The sequence below is a fragment of the Nuphar pumila genome, chromosome 3, assembly GCF_984573655.1.
Source record: "Nuphar pumila chromosome 3, dmNupPumi1.hap1.1, whole genome shotgun sequence".
Taxonomy (NCBI): domain Eukaryota; kingdom Viridiplantae; phylum Streptophyta; class Magnoliopsida; order Nymphaeales; family Nymphaeaceae; genus Nuphar; species Nuphar pumila.
The window spans coordinates 40,108,923-40,135,503 of record NC_143251.1 but is presented as its reverse complement, the minus strand read 5'-3'; the positions used below and the strand labels follow the sequence as shown (position 1 = coordinate 40,135,503).

Here is a 26,581-nt window from a genome sequence, read left to right as displayed (position 1 = left end):
CTTTAATGCATATACAGGTAACAATTTCAAAGACATTAACTTGATGCATGAGTGACTTCTTTCAATTCAATTAATTTTTCTTAATCAAATGATGCATGACATGCTTATTTTCAACACAACTTTAATTCCTCTTTCACAATTCATGTGGGTACGAACACAAGTCCATTTCTCGGATTTGAGGCAAAGACCTAGAGGTATATTCACAACATTGTCTTATTAACCTGTCCTTGCTCGACAAAATCGGTGTTTGGGTGCAGGGTGAACCTTTAATAGAAGAGATCTCAAACTACACAAAAGCTAACCACATACTAACCACCACGCGGTCTCGGTGGTAGGTTTTCTCTATCTTTGTAGTTAGGGAAGAGCAACCTTCTGTACTTGTAACAAAATCTTATAGAGCCCAAAACACTACTTACGCTCTTCTCACAAGTTATTAAGATAATTAATTCTTATTGTGCACAATTTAAATTTATTAATTCTCTTAATCATACATGTAATTAACAATTTATCAGTCATAGTTTTAAGAGATCACCATCCAGACCTCATGCACATATGAACAAACATAGCCATTCGCATAACTAACGACCTCCAATTCAGGACCAAGCACCTTTTCAGATTATGGTCCTTACAATTAATGTGAGATGCATATTTCATCTCACATGCATATTCATTGCACAAAAGCATACATGTATCATGATTCAATTCATTATCACATGATAAATTGATGTTGTCACGTGCATGTTCTTAGCATCAACAAGTATTCATTTCATTTGATCATCCAAACAAGCCTTACGACCATTTAGGCATTGACATTTTTCAGATATAGCATGCATAGTGATGCACATATAAACTATCGAGTAGCAGAGTGCATTCTCACAATGACATGCATGTACCCACATGTTTTACATCCTTTCAACATGTATAACTCATAAAAATATCTATAATTCAACAGACCTCATTGTTGAGAAACTCAAAGAATTTAACATATAACATACTTAAAAAACATTACATGGATCAACCCTTTTTAAAAAATGGTAGGGATAGATTTATGATAGATTTTGTAAAATCTATCAAAAATTATGCAAAAATTTTTGCTACTTGTTTTTCTTTTCTTAGACTCCTACATATGTTAACAATCAGTCCCTAGAGGCCTTGGTCCAACACGCCTATAGAAAAATCATAAGAGCTCGTAGACTAGATCCCGCTTGAAAAACACCTATGCAGTTGTAAAAATTATGAACTTGCGTAAATTTTTAAAAATTTTCTGCAATGTCTCAGGCCATGGCCTCTCTATCAGGTGTTTGTCTATGTAAGATCAAACCCTAAAAAAATTGGCAACTCTAGGAACAGTGTTTTGCATAGGTTTCACAAGGTTTTTAAAAACATGGATTGGTTCAGTCCGTATAGCAGAGCAGCGGCCATGCCTCCCATTGTCATAGACATATCTCTCACATATCATGTCTGTTTGGGACATGTAATACCATCACTTATAGCTTTTGGATGTGTACTACAGTCTACATCATCGTATATTTATTTTTATATATTACTTGGGAATTTTGAGAGAATCAGACATGTTTTAGAAACTTGTCAACCTAAGAAAACGTTAAACTGCATGTATCTAGTTTTCAAAACCATGTCCGTTTGAAACCTATTTGAGATTACATTCGGATTCGGTTTCAACGTCCATACCCAAAAACTATGTATCAGAATCGGATCAATGGCTGACCAAACCGATCCATTTGCATCCCTAACTAGAGGTGACTCACATTCACCAATATTTGGTCGGATTCAGGTCGCATATAGGCATTACCGAGTTGGACATATTTGGATCTAGCACAATTGGATCTGGACCCAGATTTGGAGTTAGATGTGAATCAGTTAAAACAAAAATCTAGACCTGACTTGCTTAAAATCCGCCATTTATAGTCACTTGGATTGAGATTTTAGTCAGATTTGTATTTCTCAAATTGGACTTGAAATTCAAATGCAAAACTTGATATGGAATTTGTATCTGAGTATTAACCGGATCCAACTTTGGCTACCAAGTGCGACTAAGGGATTTGGATTCTGTCAGATATCCGTTCTAAATCCAAACGGTTTGCATCCTTACTGGCTTTACACAATCTTGCACCAGCCAATCAAGGAAGCCCAACCAGGGATCCGATCCTTAAAACAGGTCCCAAGAGGTGTACTGGATCTGGATTAGTGATAGTTAACCAAAAACTTTTACAGTTTTGGATCAGTTTGGTATATGAACCATATTGGATCGGTCTGCCTATCTTTCTCATCGTTGAACAATCGGATAAGTTTGATTGTTCTACAATTGTTGACCCATTTTATTATTGAACCAAACCAAACCCAAACTCACTCTATATTAGAACTGATCCGAACTCTCGAACCGATTGTGTATTCAAAACCGTTTTATATGCGAACCGAACCAGTTGAAACCAACCCACTATTCTTTAGAATAGTTAATAAGCTTCTCATTCGTTCACATATAGTCTTCTTATTGAATAGATGATTCCATTAATTTACATATTTTTTGATTGGTGGGTCATAAGGTCTATAACACTGATCATATGAGACTCGAGTTGAAACCCAAACCCGTTAAGACCCAAAAAGATCATATTTAACCCATATGGGTCTACACTTTTCAGCTATATCCAGACCCACACCCAGACCCGAATCAAAATAGGTCGGGTTTGGGTCTAATTCTTATACCCGATTAAATAGTGGGGTCTATTGAAGATCCGACCCGATAGATAGCCAAACCTGTTAGCCCGGTTCACAATTTTCAGCCATACCAGCTCAGACCCGAATTAGATTGGGTCGGGTTTGGATCTAACTTTTATACCCGATTCAGAATCAGGGTTTGATAAGACCCAATCCTAACCCGACGGGAACCGACCCAATTACACCCCTAAACTTGTCAGGCAGTTCCGGACCCGGACTCTTAACCGCGTCCAGATCCAATATTCGAAGTCCAAACCCAACCGCCATCTCCATCTCGTAAACAAAGAGGGGTTTTCAGCGTCGAGCCTCTCTCTCTCTCGGGACCTTCGGAAGGCACGCAGCTCTTCGCTCTCGCTGGTGAATCCGTGATTCAGCAAACCTTAAGATGTCGACTCTAGAGATCGAGGCTCGAGAGTGAGCACTCTTTTTCTCCTCTCCTCTGTGGTTTCTAAGGCTTCTTCTTCTTAGTTTTTTTCCAATCTGGGTTTCTTTCTTCATGTTTAAATTCTTTAGAACGGTTGTTTGGGTTTCGTATCTGTAGTTTCATCTATATTTAAATCATATGTTCTTGGGGGAGGGGTTCCTGTTTGGGTTTTACTGGGTTTTAAGGGGAAGCTTTTGAGCATCACCGAGTAAACTTTGCATGATTTCGATTTGGTAACGTAATTCACAAAAACTTGCTCAAAATCAAACCGTAACGAGTGGTTTCGTCGATAATCTGCATTTTATCTCTTTCTGTTGGATTGAGCGTGAACTTGGTGTATACTATTCAGAGAAAATTTGAGAATCTCATGTGCTGAGTTGTGCAAGTAGTGTGGGTTACGAGTGGATGATTATTGTGGATACTTGGATTCTTAATCCATCGGTCGAAACCCGTAGAATATGTGCGGTTTTTCTTGTTGGTTTTAGTGCAACTAGCAATATATGGCCATTCATAGTCCATTCTTCGAAATCCGTAGAATATGTGCGGTTTTTCTTGTTGGTTTTAGTGCAACTGGCACTGTAGCACATCTTTTAGCCAGCACTTGTTAATAAGTTGCGTTTGGGACGTTGGATGACCCTCCAATCTTTTCTGTATATGCAGTGTCATTAAGATTGTGCTTCAGTTTTGCAAAGAGAATTCGCTACACCAGACTTTTCAGGTACTGCAGAGCGAGTGCCAGGTTTCTTTGAACACCGTCGACAGCCTGGAGACCTTTGTTGCTGACATTAACAGTGGGAGGTGGGACGCTATATTGCCGCAAGTTTCACAGCTAAAACTTCCGAGGAAGAAGCTCGAGGACTTGTACGAGCAGGTGAACAAACTTAGTTGTTGCATATCTGTTTTATCTATTTGTTAATTTCCAATTGTAAATGAGGAATTTTCTCATACACAGGTTTTGAACTTATTTTCTTGTGGTTCTTTTTTGCTAAAAGGGACTACCAAGAAAGAAGCAAGCTAGTTGCCTTACATTTATCTTTTTTTTTCCTGTTATAGGTTTTTTCTTCTTGCGGAGTATTTTGGGACAAAATACTCTTTGTATTTGTAATAGCTTGATCAATTATCACGTATTGTGTTATTGAGTTATATTCTCATGTGTATAGCCTTTTGTTAGAAAGTGACTTGGAATACATTGGGTTCAATAATGAACCCATACTTTTGCACGTGGAGTGCAAATATACCCATTAAAGGGAAACAACATAAGCACATAATGTGCTAACACATAAAACCCATAAAAAGGGAAAAATATGACATAAAGTCATAAGTTGCATATCATTGAAGAATAATGGAGAAGGGGTAAAAACCCCATTACAATGGAGCATAAGCTCCCTTAAGAATGCAAAATACAAAGGGGAAATCCCCTATTTATAAGCATGAAAAGGGACCACCTTGGGGGCTCCCAAAGGGGACGTTGGAGAGCCCCCAACGGTCACATTTGTGACCGTTGGGGGCTCCCAACGTCACTTTTGGGAGGCCCCCAATGTGGTACGAAATCCAAAAATATAAAAAACAAAAAATAAAAATAAAACAAAAATTACAATGCATATTCCAATTGGAATACGCGTAAAATGCTAATTTACAAGAATACCCTTGAGGGTATTTTAGGAAGATACAATATATATATTTATATATATATATAAATAGAGATATGTATACATATATATATATATATGTATACGTATCTTTATATATATATTTATAAATATATATATGTACATTTAAGGATCAACATATTTTAACACCCCCCTCAATCTTTGCGGGGAAACGAAAAGATTGAACAAAGGGCAAGACTCCAAGAGGCTCCGGCAAGGATGCAATGGAACTTGAAAAGGCCTTCCTCCTATTGTCTTCAAATTTCCCGAACTATCCAGGGTACTTCTCTTTGTCCTATCTCCAAGATCCTGTGAAATAACAACAAAGAAACAAGTAAAACAAATATTTGTATTTTTATTCAAATGGAACATTTCTAACTAGCACAGGTTAGAAGAGATGCAAATTATGCAAAAATGACACCAGAGTTTCAAAATCATATATCATGTTTAAAACAAAATGAGCGGAAGCAAATTATGCAGAAATAAATTGCAAGAATGAATAATGCATTCATAAGGTCCAACGTTGGACAAATATAACCCCATAATGGGGAATAACAAAATGGTCCACTAAGGGATACCACAATAAGCCTACGAAGAGGCATGATATACATAAACATTATTGAATGAGGGCCCAAAAAGGCCATAAAGAGCATATGCATATACTTATCATGAAATGAATTAATACTCAAAGAACTCATTAATAAACATGCTTCAAACATGTAATGAAGTGCCAAACAAGAGAAACAAAGTCTCCAAGCATACTTTAGGCAAAATAAACCCAAGAGTTCACAAGGTTTTAAAATCATTTATGAAAGACATACTTAATACACATTTTGCATATAAGGGTGGCAAAAACCATAAGCACTTAATATATAGATTAAATGCTAAGAAATCAACTTGATATGCATATCAAAAATATGATTTGCTTGAAAAACACAAGTCATGAATGAAATTTTGCAAATTTCAACAATAGTTTATCCATTACAAACATCTTCCTCATTAGTCCTCCAAAACCCATAAATCAAGTGTATAAGCTACTAGATCAAGAACATAAAGCCATTAAAGGCAAAAGACACACACAAAGGTGTGTAAAAGAACCTCTTGTCTACATATAATAATACTTGAAATAAGTGCATCTACGACAAGAACAAGAGAATACATGCCAACATGGACTAAAAAGTATCTCTTGTCTACGTAAAAAATACACTTAAAACCAAGTATGTTCAGCTACTAGAACAAGAGTAATAAGCCAACCATGGGCTAAAACATAATACATCTCTTGTCTACATATGATAGCACTTGAAATGAGTGAAATAAGCCAACCATGGGCATACATCTTAAGCGACTAGAACAAGGACACAAACGCCAACATAGGCTCAAAATCACACACCATGGTGTGAATCAACGTGCCTTGTCTACATATAAAAACACTCAAGACAAGTGTGTTCAGCTACTAGACCAAGAGAGCAAAAGCCAACAAAGGGCTAAAAACACACGAAGGTGTAATAAAATTCTTGTCTACATATGATGACACTTAGATAATGGGCATAAAAGGAAAAGACTTTTGAGGCAATAAACTTGTAATGAAAATAAACCTCGAATAAAACAATACTCCTTTTAAAATGAATTCTCATAACAATAACATGCATGTAAAAAATATCTTCAACAAGATACTATAATCGATAAAATAAAATTCTTGAGAACAAATGTGTGAACATACACACACCAAGAGCACTTAGAATACTTGTGCAAAATCACAAGAACACAAAATCATAAATGTGCAAATGCACTCATAAGATTCATAAACAAGAAAAGGTTGGGCAATAATCCCAAAACCCTTGATTTTTAATATACCTTAAAACATTTAAGGTTTTAAAACACCATATGTCAATCACATTTACATAGAAGCATCCATAATATCAATGGCCACAAGAGAAAAAATGAGTGACACACTCATAATTAGAGATCATACAACAAATCATTTTAGAGTCCCAAGGTGCCCATAACTCACCTCAACAACCATCTATAATATGGAAGGTGGACAAACTAAAATGATATAACACGAGGTGCCCATAACTCACCTCAACAAACATCTCTAATATAACAATAATAAGGCCAAATAAAAGATGCATTAAATAACATGTGATGGACAAATATAAATGCCACAAAAAAGCAATAAACACTTAAGGAATCATTTTTCAAAGAAAAGAGGACCGATTAAAAAATTGAATCAAAAGGTCCAATAATCAATAATGTGCTTTATAACAACAATTTTGCATAAACACAAATTATGCTTAATCTTCAAACAAGTCATTTATACCAAAAAGGACTTATTAAGCAATAAACACAACAACATAAAGAATTCATCAAGACAATCAAGCTTTTAATCAAAGAAATCATAAGAACCGTAATGGTTCACAAAGAAGGCTTTAACACAATACTCAAGGAATGAATATTTAAAACACTTGAAAATTTATAAATTTGGGATTAAATCCCATACAACAATTTTTTAAAAAACCTTTGATTGTGATGAGATATGCGAAAACATTCAAAGTGCTAAAAGCACTTACAATGATTTAAAAAGGACTCAATATCTAAATTCATTATATTTTTCACAAAAATAAATGTGCATAAAGGCTCCATAATGCAAAAATGTCTACGAAGAGACAATACACATGTGAGCACAAAAGGCTTTATAAAAGATGTGCACGAAGGCACTCATACAATACTTGAACAAATACACACCAAGGTGTAAACAAACATGCACTAAGGCATGTATTTCATAAAAAAAGAGGGAATGCATACAAGCGCAAATATTTGAGAAACAAATGTGCACAAAACACAAAAGTGAGCAAGTATGCACTTTATAAAAAGAGCAATGCTTGAAATTCTCAAACTTTAACAATTGCAATTGAGGACAAAGAAAACCATATTATGGTCAATGTAGGCATTTTTAAAAGATATTATTAAGAGGTTTCGAAACCTTATGAAAATTACAAACCAATCAAGTTTATAAAGATGAAAAATGAAATCATTTATACCAAAAGGATGCAAAAGATGAACTATGCACTCTATGTAGTGTGAGAAATTCCTTTTAAAAATTCTTTCCTAATGGTTTATCATAAACAATTTTTCAAAAAAGAAACATTGAAAAACTTTTAGGAGTTCTTATAAGTTATCATTAACAAGAACTACTTTAGGATTCAACAAAGATTTGTAGATGTGAGAGATTTTCATATAAGGATTATATAAAATTTTTCAAAAAAATGCACTAAAATTCAGAATCAAAAGAGGAACTCAAATCAAATTAGGGTTCATATGAGAGTTAAGAAATTTTAAGCAAAGATCATTACTTTAGCAAGAAATCATATATATAATTTTAAAAATTAACTTATAGGCCAATCATGAGATAGTTATGTAAGAATTATAAATCTCACATAATTGAAGGTAATTTAAAAAAAAAAACATAAATTGCTATTATATGCGATGAGTAGTTCGATAAACACAAATTATATATTTGAACAACAAACGAGTTCACCAAATTTGAGGGAGATAATTTTAAAATATACGAGCACACGAAATGTGAAAAGACATAATTCAACTATCATAACCATTAAACGAACAAACTATATGCAAGAAACATATTTTCAAATGCATAATATTTTAAGAAAAGGGATGCATACCGAATAACTTCAAAGCAAAAAGGAAGAGCAATGAATACTTCACCATTTCTTGAGCGACACGCTTTCCGTTGCACCAAAGGACAACCCCATCGTGACCTCGCTCTGATACCATGTTAGAAAGTGACTTGGAATACATTGGGTTCAATAATGAACCCATACTTATGCACGTGGAGTGCAAATATACCCATTAAAGGGAAACAACATAAGCACATAATGTGCTAACACATAAAACCCATAAAAAGGGAAAAATATGACATAAAGTCATAAGTTGCATATCATTGAAGAATAATGGAGAAGGGGTAAAGACCCCATTACAATGGAGCATAAGCTCCCTTAAGAATGCAAAATACAAAGGGGAAATCCCCTATTTATAAGCATGAAAAGGGACCACCTTGGGGGCTCCCAAAGGGGACGTTGGAGAGCCCCCAACGGTCACATTTGTGACCGTTGGGGGCTCCCAATGTCACTTTTGGGAGGCCCCCAATGTGGTACGAAATCCAAAAATATAAAAAACAAAAAATAAAAACAAAACAAAAATTACAATGCATATTCCAATTGGAATACGCGTAAAATGCTAATTTACAAGAATACCCTTGAGGGTATTTTAGGAAGATAAAATATATATATTTATATATATATAAATAGAGATATGTATACATATATATATATATGTATACGTATCTTTATATATATATTTATAAATATATATATGTACATTTAAGGATCAACATATTTTAACACCTTTTACGTTAAATTATATTCAGGGAACATTTTAATATAGATTTGTGGGTTGTGTATATTGTTGTTTATTTGTTCTTTTTTTATTTTATCTCCTCTTTAGATTGTTTTGGAGATGATAGAGCTTCGGGAATTGGACACTGCACGTGCTATTCTGAGACAGACTCAGGCAATGGGTGTCATGAAACAGGAGCAGCCTGAAAGATATCTCCGACTTGAGCATCTCCTAGTCCGGACATACTTTGATCCACATGAGGTCTGTATTCTATAACATGTTTTATCATTTTAGTATGCTATTGTATAGTTTGTTCCATGCTTTGAGCTTTTGATTTCCACTTTTACTTTTGGAAAGAATAACTATGGTATACCTTTCTTATTTGTTATTCAAGGTTTGGTTGATCTGATGTCTGAGAACTGATTTTACATATGAGATCAACTTATCCTTTTTGGATCCTAAGATCACATTTTGTAGACCTGTTAATTGCTCTGTTCAGGCCGTTGATATCTTAAAACTGGGATAAGAGACCATAGGAATTATTGGCCCTCATGTAATTCCATAAAGATACTGTGATCAGTTGAACTTATTGCAACTGTTTGAGTGCTACTAGTTCACCTAAGTAAGTATTAAGATTAGGGATGCAAATGGTTCAGATTTTGGATCAGAAAATACATCTGGGAGTCAGATTGCGGGACAGCCAAAATTTGCAAAAGCCCCTTCCTGGATCCGATCCGTTTGCAACCCTAATTTAGATGGTCAAATTGCTGCTCTTCCCCCCTTGCTGAAATCAGAAAGCAAGAAATTTTGCAAAGGTAAAAATGGAAATAAAAGAGAGTAATTGTGATGAGTAATCAAGGATAAAAAAAATCATACCAGCAATCAGTTTTTTCAGAATATCCTGGAAGATAGGAACTTAAACAACCAAGGCCTTCATTGAAACAAACTATCGAAATCTAAACTATAAGGTCATTCAGGGAATGGCATTGAGATATCTTGACTTGACCTGGGAGTAAGTACCAGGCTGTCCTTTCAATCCATAGGGAATGCCAAATGAATTTCATCCCCGTTTTAACAACTTTAGCCTTTTTCTTGATTATCTCGAGTGAGCACCCAAAAGAAAGTTCTTGGGAACCTATCTCAACATTCCCCACAATAATCAGTCAAAATTTGCTAAATAAAGATTTTACTCCACAACAATATATGAAGAGATGTATAACTGACTCCACATTCTGATGTCATGCTATCTCCTTTTAAGCTCTGTTTGGGAGCCTTGAATTGGAGGTGCATTGGCAGTTCCCTCAATGCCCCTCTATTGTTTAGGAGCAGTGCATTATGGGTTTCCCAACATCCACTGCTGTTTGGGACAGGGTTACCGGAAGCACCATAGGACATGGGGGGAAGCACACTTCCCCAAAGTGTGTTTCGGAAGCGCAAAATGTGGTGGTTTCGAAACATGGTGGGAAGTGCCAAAAAAATTTGGGAAGCACACTTCCCATTCAGGGGATGCTCGCTTTCCCTTCAAGGGAAGCTCACTTCCCCTTCTTTTTTCCTTTTTTTTTTCTTTTTCTTTCTTTTTTTCCCTTTTGCGTTTTCCACTGACTTCCTATGTCGCTTCCGGTTCACTTCTTAGGTCGCTTTCGATTCGCTTCTCTTCTCGCTTTCGAGACGATTCCTGGTTCGCTTCTAAGTCGTCTCGCACTTCCTGCTTCCTAAAATTTTGGAAGTGCCTCATTTCTCTCTTCTGCTTCTTGAATCGCTTCCCGCTCCCGCTTCCCGCTCCCGCTTCCCGCTCCCGCTTCCCGCTCCCGCTTCCCGCTCCCGCTTCCCGCTCCCGCTTCCCGCTCCCGCTTCCCGCTCCCGCTTCCCGCTCCCGCTTCCCGCTCCCGCTTCCCCCGACTAACAACTCTGGTTTGGGATGTATTGCCAAAATATTGTGTTGAGGATAGAGTTGGCAACCCCAACACGATTCAACACCATTTACAAGTGGAAGTTTTGGCGACTCCATCCCCAAATCCACATTTTGGCAACACACACAAATGACATTTCCATCGATGCAAGGCTTCCAAACAGTGCCTTAATTTTTGTGTCTAACCAAGTAAGGTATTCACTCTTGGATATATCCTTGGCACCCGTATTACTTTGTGTGGCATACTCTCATGTAATGTCTTCAATGGAGCTTGATAACTTGGTTCTACTTTAATCTGAGCCATGCCATTGAATTATGGGTGTCAAAGATTGGGTCCTTTCCTTCTATAAGGCTAATGAGTAGGCAGATGAGTTTTGGACTAATGTGAGTACCTCTCCTAAGGGTCTGACCAGTATCTAGTGTTGGATTTGTATCCTACCTCCATATCATTCCCTTCTAAGAAAAGACTATGGTGTTAGGCCAGGACTTCCAAATGTCAGAACCATTAATCCATCTTGAGTTTTCCAATCACATTTAGGCCAGTGTCAACCCAGAATTAATATTTATTGTGTGGAAGTTGAACCAAACATCAACCCGTGACAGCAAAGTTGTTACTTGTGGTAAGCTAGAAAGAAACTTGAGCATGCGAGCATCTATGCTCAATTGGTCAAAACCGGATCAACTCCGACTGTTCCAGAAAAAAAGATTTCTGACAAGAAGGATAAAGAAGATTGCTTATGCCACGATCAAGGCATATTCAGTGAACATGACATTCGAACAACACTTCATACAATGTAAATTGGAAAACACAAGCAAGAAAGCAGCCTGGTTTTCAGACTTCTATAAACTTCAACCATGAAATGATCTTTCATCTTACAAATTCAAGCACCGAATAAAGTAAACTTCGGGAAGGACCCAGTGATCAATTCTGCTAGACCAGACAAGAATTGCATATCATTAAAAGAAAAGTAAAACTTCTGATGCTTTAATTTCCAATAAAAATGAAAGGATTCAACAGAGAGAAATATGTTCAACTTGCACATTACAGGATCCAAATTGAAAACTTCAAAATATAGACAATTGATCATAAAGAGGAAGGTTTACCTTTATTTTTTCTTCTTTTGAGATTTTTTACAAGAATATTTTGACCTTAAACATACCAAAAATAATGTCTCAGATATTAACATTAGTCAGGGCCAAAAACAGCTGTCAACTTACCCAAAGGGATTAAGTTGATGAGAGGGGAATGTGCTAGGATTTTCTTGTTCATGCTTTGTTACCACATAAGAGTGAAAGCTACAAGTTTGGAGAAAATCGTGTGCTCATGTTTGGGCTCCCAAGGTTGAGATTTTAAGCTTTAATCATTTGAGCATTATTTGTGTAGTGTGACTTTTTGTCACCATTATTATTTATCAATGGTCTAAGAAATGGATTTTTCTTTGCTTTAGAAAAAAACAGAGGAATAAAATGGACATATCCAAAAGAATAGGTACAGGTGCTGGTATGTGGTACGACACTGATACAACTAATATGACCCTATTGCTTGAAGAAAAGAGTGCCAGTGCGCAGCTGGGTTGTGTATGTTGCACACAAACACACATGTAATATACATAATATATGTGCAATGAGTGTTGATCTTCATCAAAATAAATAAAGAAAAATGTAGAAGGCATGAAATGTTATTAAACATACAATGTATCCTGTATATTATATGGTATGTCTATATGTGGCAGCACCAAAAAACGACCCAGGACCAGTACCCAGAAGTACCAGCATTGATGCAGCTACACTGGGTAGTGTGAAGTGCAGTGTGGGAAGCACCAAGGAATAGCTTAGACCAACATAAAAATATATACCAAGAAAAAATACTTAATGGTAGCAAAGACATGCTAGTGCGATAATGCCATGCTCCTCTGTTACTGTGGCTTGCGTATTCACAAGATTATGCAGGACAATGTAGGTTTTAGATTTTTTTAGTTGGCCAGATTTTTAAACAACAAAGTGGTTCATCACTTTATGAAACAGCATAATACCTTGATTGAAGACTAGGTACTGCTCCTCACTAAAACTTCTCATTTATGTTTATGCTATCTTAAAAACCACATGGTTTAGTGGTCTAGTTAATGGCATTGGAGTTGGATGCAATTGGACTGGACCATTCTTAGTTCTATAGAATGGAGTATATTTGGAATGTTTTGAAATGACAGTCATGTCCACAAATTTGATCTGGTATCTACTTTGTAAGTTATTCTTTGACAAGGTGAAGTTATATATTTTTCAGTATGCTTTGTTGGAGATATAAATACAAAGTCTGCTTATTTCTTGCTATTAGTTAGTTCTGGAGAAAGTCTGTGCGTTATGCTTTGATAAGGTGAAGTTATCTTTTTTTCAGTATGCTTTGCTGGAGATGTAAAAACAAAGTCTGCTTATTTCTTGCTATTAGTTAGTTCTCGAGAAAATTGTCAAAGTGGGGATTTCAGTGACCTTCAATAGTGGAACTAATTTTATACTTTTCGGTCTTTTTGCATCTCTGTGGCATCAATTTTTTTTTCCGTGAATCAATTCAAAATTTGAGCTTGTAGAAGTTCTCATGCAACCTTGGGCCAAATTCTTAGGTTTCTTACATAAACCATTTTTGCTACTCTACTCAATACCAATTTTTTTCTCCAGGAATATACAATAACAAAAAACTAATCTTCTAATATTGTGACTCTCTTGCCCAATCAGCATCTGAGTAGTTGAATTAAAACAAAATCACGTACCATGTAAGTTTGCAGATGGAACTTGGAGAAGAAGAAAACCTGGTTGTGACGCCTAATGTTTTCCAAATATTTACTTCTGGCTCCATTAGAATTACATTTATATTAAACGACCCGAATAAGGGCAAATTACAGTCATTAAGATATGATAGATTGCGATTCATTCCACTACTGATGAACAAATAAATGAAGCAAAACAAATTGTATTGTACATAAATGCAAATGCTGGATGACAAACATGTAAAATGATGAAAATACTCCTGCCACTTATTAGCATATTTAATAGAGGGCACTACAAGCAGAGAGTAAAGGCTCAAGATCATAAAAAAATGGTAGATGAAGTTATGGAGATGACAATGTTGACCAAGTCCTATGCAGGTTTCAAACTTTCAAACGATTGATTACTTCATGTAGTGTTGGGACATATCTCATGTCCTTGTTGTCATATTGGCAAGGGACATTCTGACTAAATGAAGTGTGTCTGTATGACATAATCAAATCCAGCTGCTCCCTTCAAGGTGATTGCTCATGTGCTAGCCTAGCTTATCCATATTCTTGTCATAGGTTTGACTACTATGGTTGGTATTTCTTATATTCAGTTTTTTTAATGTTTAATATTTTACAATGTTGGTGCTGATTGTTCATCAATGGGTGTATCACTTTGATTAACTGGCTGAACATATGTTCATTTTGGCTGAGAGTCTGGTGGATTGTTAGATTTGCTGGGTCAGTTGTAGGACATCAGGACAGCTCAAGCAGGTCATTGGTCCTTTTCCAAGATTGTTATAGGATTAGAGTGCTTTTGCTTTTTATGTTGCTAACGGAAGTACTCTTTTTGTATCTTGAAATTTCTTTATTCTCTGCTACTATTCCTTTTCTGCTTCCTTGTGAAAGTTGATTGCATTGGCTACGTAGTGACTTTACATATCTCCCAACTCTGGACAGCATGAGTGATCTAGCTTGTGAAAGTGTTGATTGGTGATACTTTAAGCTTCACTCTTGAAAGAAAACTTTGGTTGCTCCCAAGATGCTGTAGCTTGCTTTACCAGTTTCTGTTCCCATTACAGGCATATCAAGAAGTGTCTAAGGAGAAGCGCCGTGCACAAATTGCTCAAGGTTTGATTCTTTACCAAATTACCAGTTACTTTAACTCTTCCTTTCCCTTTCTTGTTCGACCCTTAACTGGTGTTTTTTTTTTTTGCATATTTTGTGTTTTGTTTCAAAATTCAACTCTGTTTTTTGGATTGTCAAGGAAACAACTCTAGTGTACGAAGCACATGCAACCATGCCCATGCATGTGTATTGTTTTATGCGTTTATGCTTATGTAGTAGCTTCAATTGTGTGTTTCACAAATACTGCCATTGTACTCTGTTTTATATAATTTGATTTATTGACTTTTATCATGCATGGTGAACTGAAGTTTCTTGATGTTGTTAGTGGATTCAATTGATAATTGACCTGTTACATTTTTTTTGTAATTGTGTCTCCATTTTATCAAGCATGAAGGGGAATTAAATAATGGTACATTTTGTGTGCTATTCTATAAACTTTGCATACAATCAATCAGTTCTCACAAAGTAGGCCTGCTTATTAAATTATGCTTGTTGTGGATTTGAGTTAACTTCTTGGAGATGAATTGAATTCTGGAATCTGCATGCTATATTGACTCTGGTTATAGTTTCTTTTTTGATTTGCACTTTATGAATCCCTGATAGAATCATAAGCTTGAAAAGACTGCTGGAAGTTAAAACACTAACTTCTTATTCATCTTTTCTTGTGTTACCTCATGTCTCTGGAGAATCTCTTTCTGCACTATCTTCTAGTCTCACACCTCTGCCTCATTGTTGCAGGCCCACTTTTTTTAATACACTGCTCTCAAAACCAATTTCTTCCTGCTTATGAATCTATCATGATTCACTTTGATGAGTCCTTTTTCTGTTAGTTTTGTTTGTGAAGATTCTCCAGAAATCACATGTGAATATCAATCATTAAATGATTTCAATTCTGGTGACAATTTGGAGATTTGCAGGGGATTTTTATGTTACTTAAGAACCAGTGTGTATTTCAGAATTATGACACAGTTGGGCTTTCATCATATAATGATGGATATCTGTGTAGGTCATGCAGAGTGAATGCACATTTCTGTGAAAAATGCAAGCATCTCAGCTTGCATTCTAGGCATTTCTCTGTCTTGTCCTAATTATTCTTGCTAAAAAACATGAACCTATTTTTTCTAATATGTCTAATTGAACAGCTTGTGCTTGTTTTAGCAAATATGTGCTCAGAATTTCCATATTCCATTGGTTTGAATAAACAAGCTAAACCTTGTTGAATTGTGTTACTTTTGTAAAGAGAGGTATAGGCACCTGATGTTCTGCAATTAAATCAACAGCGAAGGATAATTGCAAGAGTTTTGCATAAGATGCTGCACAGTGTTTCGATGTCTGCTGAAACATTGAACCTTGCTATGTCTCATGTAGTCTAAAATTTTGCATTACCTCAATATGCTGGGAATAAAGCTTCAAAGTAAGTGACAATCAAAATCGCTAAGCCTAAACCTGTATGCATGACATGCTATGATCTCATACGCTTCACGAATCGTTCATGAGGGCGTAATCATGGTTTTGTGCATGAGGTGAGCCCCACCAAAGGTTGCCTGATATGCTTGTAAATAAGATTTGTTCAAACTTCATAGTCTATTCCATTGCTGAATCTGTTTGAAGTTGATGACTGGAATTGAGTAAAAGATGAAGGAACAAGTGATAACCAAACTATTTCTGACCTTGACATAAGGAATTGCAAGCGTGGGTGCATGTGTGACTGTGTGTACGCATGTTCACATCTTTATGCATGTTTAGCAAATTTCTATCTGAATAAATAATTTTCTAAGCTATTTATGTGGATGCCTTTCAGTTGCACAACACTATTCTAAAAATTGAACTGAACAAGTATAGTTGATGCTAAAGCAAACAACATGCCATTTACAAAGAAAGTTTATGCTTCAAAATTTCAGTGACAATGCCTTCGTTAATTTGCATTATGCATAGTTATAAGTCAAAATCAATGAAACTTTTGACTTACCTATTTTTCATTTCCTGGCTTTGTCATATCATTTCATGGATTCTCTGTGTGTATATTTTTGTTACTTAAATAAGACCGAATGCTGTTGAGAAGACCTTATGTCACTGCCTGTTAGTTTTACCTTGTGGGTTCTTTGCTGCTGAAAGGTGTCTGGTTTTCACATCAGTAATAATGCAACATGTGGGACTTCTTTTAGTGAAGGTTTTTGGATATGGTTTGCTTTCTTGTGGCTTTCAATTGCCTCTCCATTGTTGTTGAGAATTATTCAATCTTGAAAGGCCAAGATTGATATTAATTACATGTGTGCTATTTATTGCGTTGTTTCAGCTTTGGCTGCTGAAGTCACTGTTGTTCCACCATCACGATTAATGGCTTTGATTGGTCAAGCATTAAAGTGGCAGCAGCATCAAGGTATTTTTATTATATTCATTTTTTAAGTATTTAGTGTATTCTTTTGTGTTGACCTTATTCTTATGCAGATAATATCAGGAAATATAATGGTTGCTGGTGGCCTTTTCAGGATTGCTCCCGCCTGGAACTCAGTTTGATCTCTTTCGAGGTACAGCAGCAATGAAACAGGATGAAGATGACATGTGCCCAACAACTCTTGTACACTCCATCAAGGTAAAAATGTATATCTTTCATGAGTATCTTGAGTTTTCTTTATATGAACCCCAGATAGGAATCTGGGTGGTTGGTAGCACTTCTAATTTCTTTTGGTGACGAACAAAGACACTATTTAACAAGTACAACCTTTGGCTTGGAGTATATGATGATGTTTTAGTTAGTTTATCTTCTGAAAGGGGAACACTTAGATCATAAACCACTCTACTAATGATGAGTTATCATTACCACTACATTATATTAAAGGGAAACATTCTCAAATTGTAACTTACTACATATTGTAGTATTCTTGACTGAAGTTGTAAGTAGCATATCGTTACCCATCTTGGTCGGGCCCAAAGTTAGATATGTATCGTAAAAATCATAATTTTTTAATAATTCTTTTGAAAAATTTCAAAAAACTAAAAAAATGATAAGAAATTATAAAAAAATCATAACACATGAAACAATGATGAATTGCACAAAATACAACCATAATATCACATATGACACATTTATGTCTCTATGAGTTGCATAAGATATCATCACACATCATCTAATATAGATAATATTGCATGCATATCTCACAAGAACAATGCAAAATATTAAATATCTTGCAATTAAGAACATGCCACAAGACTCATACTTTCATATTACATAAACAAAAACAAAATAACCAAGTTATGGACATTTAAGTATTACTTTTCTTGATGTTATGCTAGGGCCTGTAGGATGAGAAGTAGGGAACTCATCTTCGTCATACATATCCTCACAGGGTTGCATATACCCTATTTCTACCTCACTCATCTTTTTCTTGTCTTTTGGCTCTTAGACCAGTGAATAGTTGCTGGCATTACCATTTCACGACATCCGACAAATCCCTTGACATGTAGGGGCAACATTATGATGTGTACCGGTTAAATGATGCTTCAACTGAGCGATACCACCCCAAACAATATGATGACAATAGTTTCACCCGATTTTCAATCGGTTTCCACTCACTACTTGAGTGCCCCATTGCTATGCTGTATCATTTGATGCCATCTTCTCCAAAAAAAATCCAATGGGAAGTAAATAATGTGAATTTGTTAGCTCAATCTCTTCAGTGAAAAAAAGATGGAAATGCACTCTTATGTGATAAATTCGCAAAAGCCCTCTCCCTTGCGCACAAATTGGCCTTTAAATCGCTCTCATGTCTCTTAAGAGTGCGTGAGTTCTCCTCTACAAGCTTCTACACAAATGAGAGAATTGACCCTAGGGAGGTCTTTAAAACCCAAAATTTTAAAAGTTGAGTTTTGACACTTTTAAAGTGCGCTAGACATGTACCGTACGATATACCCCGTATTGTATGATACAGTACAATACATAACTGTATAGTACGATAAAGCCGATAAAGATATGATACACGATCGTATCACGATACGAGCATGTATCATATCGAGTTAGGCTATAGTTACTATACGTATCGTACCGTATCGTACAAGACGATACTTACAACATTGTTCTTGACAAAAAAATCCAAGAAAAATAAAAACATCAGGCAGTTATCACCAAAAAACAATCTTGAGAAAAAACAACGTTCATATTCAATGTATTGTCCATAATTCCTTGGCTTGAACTCACAAAGTCCAAAATAAGCCAAAATCTATCTCCTGGATGTTCATAATCTTAAACACATCATTCATAGTATATGTGAAGAATGCATCATGAAATTATGCTTACTCTATGTTCTGTATATATCCCCTGGTCGCCCAAACCAAAGAATTTAAATTCAATAAATTATTTATTCATAAATGTGAAAAAATGATGGCAAACATTGAAGGACCTGGTATCTTGTAAATTTTGTGTTACTAGGCTGCATAATTGTTCAACAATGATCTGTAGCAACATGAAAAAAAGGGACTGTCGTTTGACCACTGGAGTAATAATTTTACATTGTGACTAAATGTATAAAGCAATGTTAGTTGTACAGATTTGGGATTTATCCATTTAATTCCTACACAGTTTAATCAATTAAAATAGCATGTAAAGAACAAAATGTAAAAGAATTATTAGATTTCATATGGCTAATGTCAAAAAAGGGTGGTGGTAAACTGACATTGGCATCATTACTATGCACTGTCATGGACCGTCACGAAATGAGTCTTTAAAATCATAAATGTCCTCCAATACAAATATCAAATGGACACACACCAAAGTGAGCCACAAAGAGCGCACTCACAATACCCACAATAGGGATTCACAAAAGAACACTCTAAAAACTATAAAATATTATTTCATTCAATCACAAATATGCTTGTAAGCATTACAAGAATGAGGGGATTCATCCCCTTGATATACACAACAAAGAGGGCCAAACTGGGCACAAAAGGGAGCCCATTGTAGCTGTTGGAGCTAGTCCAACGGCTAGTCAACCCATGGTTGACTAAGCCCAACAAAAGGAAAACATGAAATAAAAATAAAAATAAAAATAAAAATAAAAATAAAAATAAAAATAAAATCTATATAATATTATATAATATATATACACGTATATATATGTATATACATATACAAATACATATACATATATTATATATATGTATATGTATTTGTATATGTATATACATATATATACGTGTATATATATTTGTATATGTATATACATATATATACGTGTATATATATATATTGTAACACCCCCCAAACTTACGGTACAACAACTGAAAGTTTGCCTAAAAGGAAGTGAAATCTAGGAGCATAGAGAGACTTGGTGAAGAAGTTTGCCAATTAATACTCCTAATGTAACATACAACAGATCAATGTTGCTTTGTACCTCTCGTATATAGTGACAATCCATCTAGATATGTTTGGTGTGCTCATGAAACGTATGGTTGCTGACAATGTAAATCACACTTTTGTTGTCACAATATATTTTTTAAACTCCTGTTATTTAAATGTTCATATCTGCCACTAGTCATATTAGCCAGACTACTTTTATTGTGGTAGTAGCCATGACTTGGTATTCAGCTTCCGTAGATGACAAAGACACCTTATGTTGCTTTTTACATCTCCATGAGATTAGAGAATCACCTAAAAACACACAAAAACCCATGGTTGAGTATCGATTGTTAGAATCACCCTCTAGTCGACATCAATATAAGCAAATAAATTTAATGTGGATAAAGAAGACAAGAAGAGTCCTCTAGAAATAAAAATTTTAATATATCTAATAATTCGTAAAACGACTCCCATATGAACAGAAGTGGGAGCGTGTTGAAATTGACTAACTGTGTGTACAACGTGTGATGTCAGGTCTAGTAATAGAAATGTAAGAGTGCTCCATTAAGCTGTTTATAGGGAGTCATATCTTCGAGGGGTTCTCCATCATCTATTCGCATTTTGACATTTACGATCTCCAAAGTGTCTACTCTCTTCTCATCAGTGATTCTAAACTCGAAAACAACATCGGAAGCAAACTTAGATTGGGACAAAAAATACCCTCTAGGGGAATAAGCAACTTCAATCCCTAGCAAGTATCTTAAAAAACCCAAATTAGTCATTTCAAAATTATTTTTAAGCAATTTTTTGATATGGGCAACTCCCTGTATATCTCCCCCCGGTGATGATCATGTCACCCACATATAAGAGGAAAACAACAATACTTGCATGAGTTTTCTTAACAAATCGTGTTGTGTCAGTCAAACAAGATCTAAAACCAATATCAATCATAACCTATGTCACATGGGTGCGGGTGCGGGTGTGGGTGTGGGTGCGGGTGCGGGTGCGGGTGCGGGTGCGGGTGTGGGTGCGGGTGCGGGTGCGGGGGTGCGACAAAAAAAAAAATATATATATATATACATATATATATATACATATATATATATACATATATATATATATATATATAAGACTTATAACCAGTTTTTTTTTGCTGGTGTGTTTATTTGAAGACTTGTTACCCACGTTATGCTTGTTGTGTATTTTGGCGCAACGGGACAAAATTGATGAACCGAAAGGATTGGCAATCTGATCGACCCAGCCTGCTGCGCTGCTGACTGTCATGATTCAATCATGTCTGAAACTCCCTGGTCTTCATGAAAAAAAATATAAGCGAAAGGTTTGATGTGGTTTGTTGGAGAGAGAGTCTTCACGAGGCCTATGACTCCACCGCCACTGCCACGCCACTGCCTAGGGTTCTTCAAATTTCATTTTATATACAGTTGCACACAGATCTCCAGTCTGGACTCTGGATGACAGCTAAAAGAAATTTATTGTATTTGACATGTGGAAAAGAGAGGTCTACACCAGGCTACGGCTAGAGCACCCATCTCGTCAGGAGGAAAGTGAATACTAATAGCCACCAAGGCTACCACCACCATTATCATTTATTATGGAGAGAGAAAATCCTTGACAAAGAAAGATCTGGATGGTTGAAGGATAAAGACTTCAAAAGGCTCTTGAATTTTGGTTTTAATTTTTGAGGAAGATAGATCATCATTTCCAAGTTAACCAACGTTGCAAATGCATTGTTTGGAGGCAGGAATAGCATGGGATGCCAACAAAGCTCGTCAGATGTTGTGGACACCAGTGCACCCTTTATAAAACAAGAGCAGCAGCATCAAGCAGGCATCGGTTGTTCCGTCCTTTCATTCTCTCATCACTACCTGCAGGGATCCAGCAAGGGGTGGGGAAAGGTGAAGAATCTGGAAGTCCTCGTCAGGGAATAGGCAACTCTAAAGAGACCGAAGCTATCAAGGCCAAAATTAAAATCAAAATCCAGCAAGGGGCGGGTCCCGCTGCGCGGTCAGTTGTCAGCATTTTTTTTTTTAAAATTCCGCAGCCCATTTCACACGACAATTTAAAAAAAATCAAAAAATTGGACCAAAATGACCCTGGGTGCGGTCAACGCACCCATGGTTGGGTTGACCGCACCCAGTGCCGCATCCGCATCGCGTCGCGTCGACGCGGGTGCGACACCTATCTGGCCGAATCCCTGTGACATAGATCATAACTTTACTAAATCTATTATACCATGCTTTTAGTTCTTGTTTTAGACCATAAAGTGCTTTATGCAAACAAAGAGCTTTTCCTTTAGGAATAGTAACACAAGGAGGCGTCTCTATGTAAAATTCTTCAACTAAGTTTCCATTAAGGAAAGCATTCTTAACATCCATCTGGTATATATGTTGGTTTCTAACAGAACTTACAACTGCTAATGTCCCAATTGTGGTCATCCTAGCAACGGAAGAAAAAGTTTTCTGATAGTCAATGCCATATTGTTGAGAATAACCCTTGGTGATTAATCTGACTTTATATCTTTATAGAGTCCCATCACTCTTCGTTTTTGTCTTGTATACCTATCTACAACTTATAGGTTTCTTGTTTTGTGGAATATCTTTGAGTGACCAAGTGTTAGCCTTTTCTAACGCATCTAACTACTCTCATGGCTTTTTCTCATTTAGAGAGTTCTTTGGCTTGGGCATAAGTAGAGGGTTCAACACAAGAGTGGATTAGTGCAATACATGCCTTGTATTTGGATGAAAATGAGTCATAAGACCATAGTCACAAATATCAATGATATTTTGAAAATATCGCTATTCAGCAAACTATAATATCGTTAAAATATAGTGATATTTTGAAAATATCACTAATTTGATAATATCACGATATTATCACGATATTCTCATGATATTATCACGATATTATCAATTAGTTTTACTGTTTTTATTTGTTTTTTATATTTTAAATATGTTTTTCTATTTCTTTTCTATTTTTTACTTATCTCATTTATTATTTATGTATTTTTTGTCTAAACATGATATTCGCTTATTTTTGTTATTTTTTATATTTTTTAGCCCCAAGATTTTCTCGAGATTTATCACCAAACCTATAATATCGGGAGAAATAGCCTGTTGAGATATAGTCGATACCGATATTTGTGACTTTATAGGACACAAATTTTTCTGGTGGTCTAGACATTCTAGATGAGTTTTTGATTGCATTTCATGTTTTTCAATGTTGGAATATTTGTCAAGTGCACATTTAAGTCTAGGATCACTACGTCTAGAATACTGCAGATGATTTTTGTCACTATGGCGTTGCTCTTCACTATGGGATTGATCTTCATCACTCATAACATTATCATTATCTATATCAAACTCACAATCACAATCATCATATTTAAAAATAAAGTCAAGCGAAAAAGAGTACTTGGGCTACTTCCTCATGTTTTTCATTATCGAATAAGTTTTCATTTTCTAAAAAAGTCACATTTCTAGAAACATATAACTTATCATTTTTAGAATCATAATATCTATAACCTTTTTGGTTATCCACGTATCCAAAAAAGTTACAAGGAATAGCCCTAGGTGAAAATTTATCATTTTTGTTGGTTAAGGCACTACATTTGCAAAAAAAATTCTCAATATGGAATAATCCGGAGCAATTTTAAAAGTTTTTCAACATGAGAGATATTTTGTAGTGATAAGGATGACATCCTATTGATAAGATGTACCACCGTTAAAGCAACTTCTCCCCAAAAAACTTTAGGTACATGACTAGCAAAAGTAAGGCTCACATAGTTTCTACAATGTGACTATGTTTTCTTTTGGCAAGACCATTTTGTTGTGGTGTGTGCGGGCAAGATCTTTGATGAGTAATGACATGTAAATTGAAGTATTCTTTAAAGTCGTTTGTTAAAAATTCTCTCCCTGAGTCAAAAAGAAAAATAGAGATATTGTTGCCAAACCTATTCCTTACTAGGTTATGAAAGTTTTTAAAATATAGGAAAACTTCAAATTTATGTTTAAGAAAGTAAATCCAAGTATATTTAGAGAAATCATCCACAAAAATCACATAATATCCATATCCACCTTTTAAAGTAATTGGTGCTTGACCCCAAACATCTGAATGTACTAACTCGAGTGGTCTAGTAGAGACAAAAGTTCTTTCGCCAAAAGGTATTTTTTTCATTTTACCAAGAATACAATCATCACATGTAAATTTACTAATGTAACAAAATTTTTTCAAATTTGAAAAATATGGAAGTTTATATACATGAGGATGTCCTAATCTTTTATGTCATAAATCTAAATCTAATTTTTGGATATTACTACAAAAATGTATTCTTGGGTATATCAAAAAAGTCCATGTAGTAGAGGCCTCCTCTGTGGCCTTGGCCAATCAATTTTCCTGATTGACGATCCTGCACCCAATAACTATTTGATGAGAAGGAGATATCACAACCATGATCTGATATTTGAGATATAGATAAAATGTTTAAATTTAATTTAAGGATATGCTAATTTTTGGATTTGATTTTTTTTTTGAGTTTCAAAGATCATTTTCAAAATTCCCTATTCATTGAATTTCAAGAGATGTGCCATCGACAATGAAGACATTAGACACATTTGAGTTAGTGTGATATTTGGATAAAATGCCAACGTTTGGGGTCATGTGATAAGGATCACACCGCGACTCCCGTTTTAGAAGATGCTCCTTTGAGAAGAGGTTGAAGAACTTCTACTAATTATGAGAAGGATTTAGCAATGCCAATGGATGTATCTTGAGATAAGTGGTCCTTAGTCACTCTTGAGTTATCCTCCTCTTGTGATGCCTCAATCGAGGCCACTTGCTTGTCTTTCCTTCTTAATTTAGGACACATGGGCCTAATATGTCCCGGTTCACGACAATAATGACAATTACCTTTTCTCTTGTCATAATCATTTCCTTGCTTTCAATAAGGTTTTTCATGTTCATTACTTTGTTTCCAATGAGATGGTTTGTAAGAACGAGTATAGTAACCTATCTTAGATATGGCCAAAATTGATTCTTCCTCATTTTTTGGTTGAGCATCTTTTCAACCTATTTTTCCTCCATGGTTAATGCTTCTATAGTGTCAACAATAGAGGGAACCTTACCTCTATGTAAAAGGGCCAACTTAGTAGATTTAAATTTGGGTCTTAGTCCATTTATGAATTAATAAAAATGTTTCGAATCAATTTGCTTTTGTCAGAGTTTAATATCTTGTGGGTAGTGCTACTTAGGTTCAAGGAGAGCCAATTTCTCTCAAAGTTCGGATAATTTATTATAGTACTCTCTAATACTTTTACTTCCTTGTGTCACAGTACAAACCTTATACCTTATCTTGCAAATTGCACACATGTGTAATATCTTTAAGGAAATACATATTCCTAAGATATCCCACGCATTGCTGGCATGCTCAAATTTGACGAGACCTGAGCATTTCTTAATATCTACACTATTAATCAGAGTTACCGGAAATGCCTATAGAATAGGGGAAGCGCGCTTCCCCGGGACGCGTTTCGGAAGCGCGAAACGCAACGCTTCCGAAACGCGAGGGGAAGCGCAGGTTCAATTGAGGGAACGCGTCCCCCTTTAAAGGGAAGCGCGCCCCCCCTTTAAAGGGGTACGCATACCTCTTTAAAGGGGGACGCTATTATGGAAAGGTCGAGTTTGCCCTTAAAATTTTTTTTACACATGAATATATTTTTTACCGAGGTTAAAATGGGTATTTTATAAAACCCGTGAAAAAATAAAATCAAAAGGGGCTTAGGGTTTTGTTTTTTCACGCGTTCCGACTCCTCTCTCTCTCACTCTCTCTCTCGAGTTTTCGGCGACCTCAAAAAATTCCGGTGGCCTCCACCGACTTTCGAAGATGAAGATGTTCACCTTCAGGTACGCTATCCCCCTCTCTCACGCTCTGTCACTCTCTCTATCTCTTTGTCGTGAGAGCTCCCCTCCAGTCAGCAACACCAGTGGGATCCAATAGGGTAGTTTTGGGGAAAGTGATCAAGGGTTTTTTCTTTCTCGGTGTAGATCTATCGCAGGTTTTTTTTTTTCCAGGGTGTATATCAAGGGTTTTTTTGTTCCTGTAGATCAAGGGTTTGTTTGTAGTTTTTTTAGTTTCTGATTCATTATCGCAGCCGTTTTTTTTATTCATTCTGCATGAAGCAGTGGGTTGTTTTTTATTGTCTCCATGATACTAGTCTATTGATAGCGTAA

At 35.8% G+C, this 26,581-nt stretch overlaps 1 protein-coding gene across 1 annotated transcript in view; it reads left to right on the top strand.

Annotated features, from left to right (window-relative positions):
- Positions 1–3,045: 3,045 nt before the first annotated feature.
- LOC149842662 (suppressor of mec-8 and unc-52 protein homolog 1-like) overlaps positions 3,046–26,581 on the top strand; it is a 76,444-nt gene continuing 52,908 nt past the window's right edge. The window contains exons 1-6 of the mRNA XM_090001535.1: positions 3,046–3,147; positions 3,818–4,028; positions 9,331–9,483; positions 14,958–15,006; positions 17,300–17,383; positions 17,493–17,596. Coding sequence (XP_089857661.1) covers positions 3,119–3,147; positions 3,818–4,028; positions 9,331–9,483; positions 14,958–15,006; positions 17,300–17,383; positions 17,493–17,596 — 630 coding nt within the window. The 5' untranslated portion in view covers positions 3,046–3,118. The remainder of the gene's footprint in view (positions 3,148–3,817; positions 4,029–9,330; positions 9,484–14,957; positions 15,007–17,299; positions 17,384–17,492; positions 17,597–26,581) is intronic.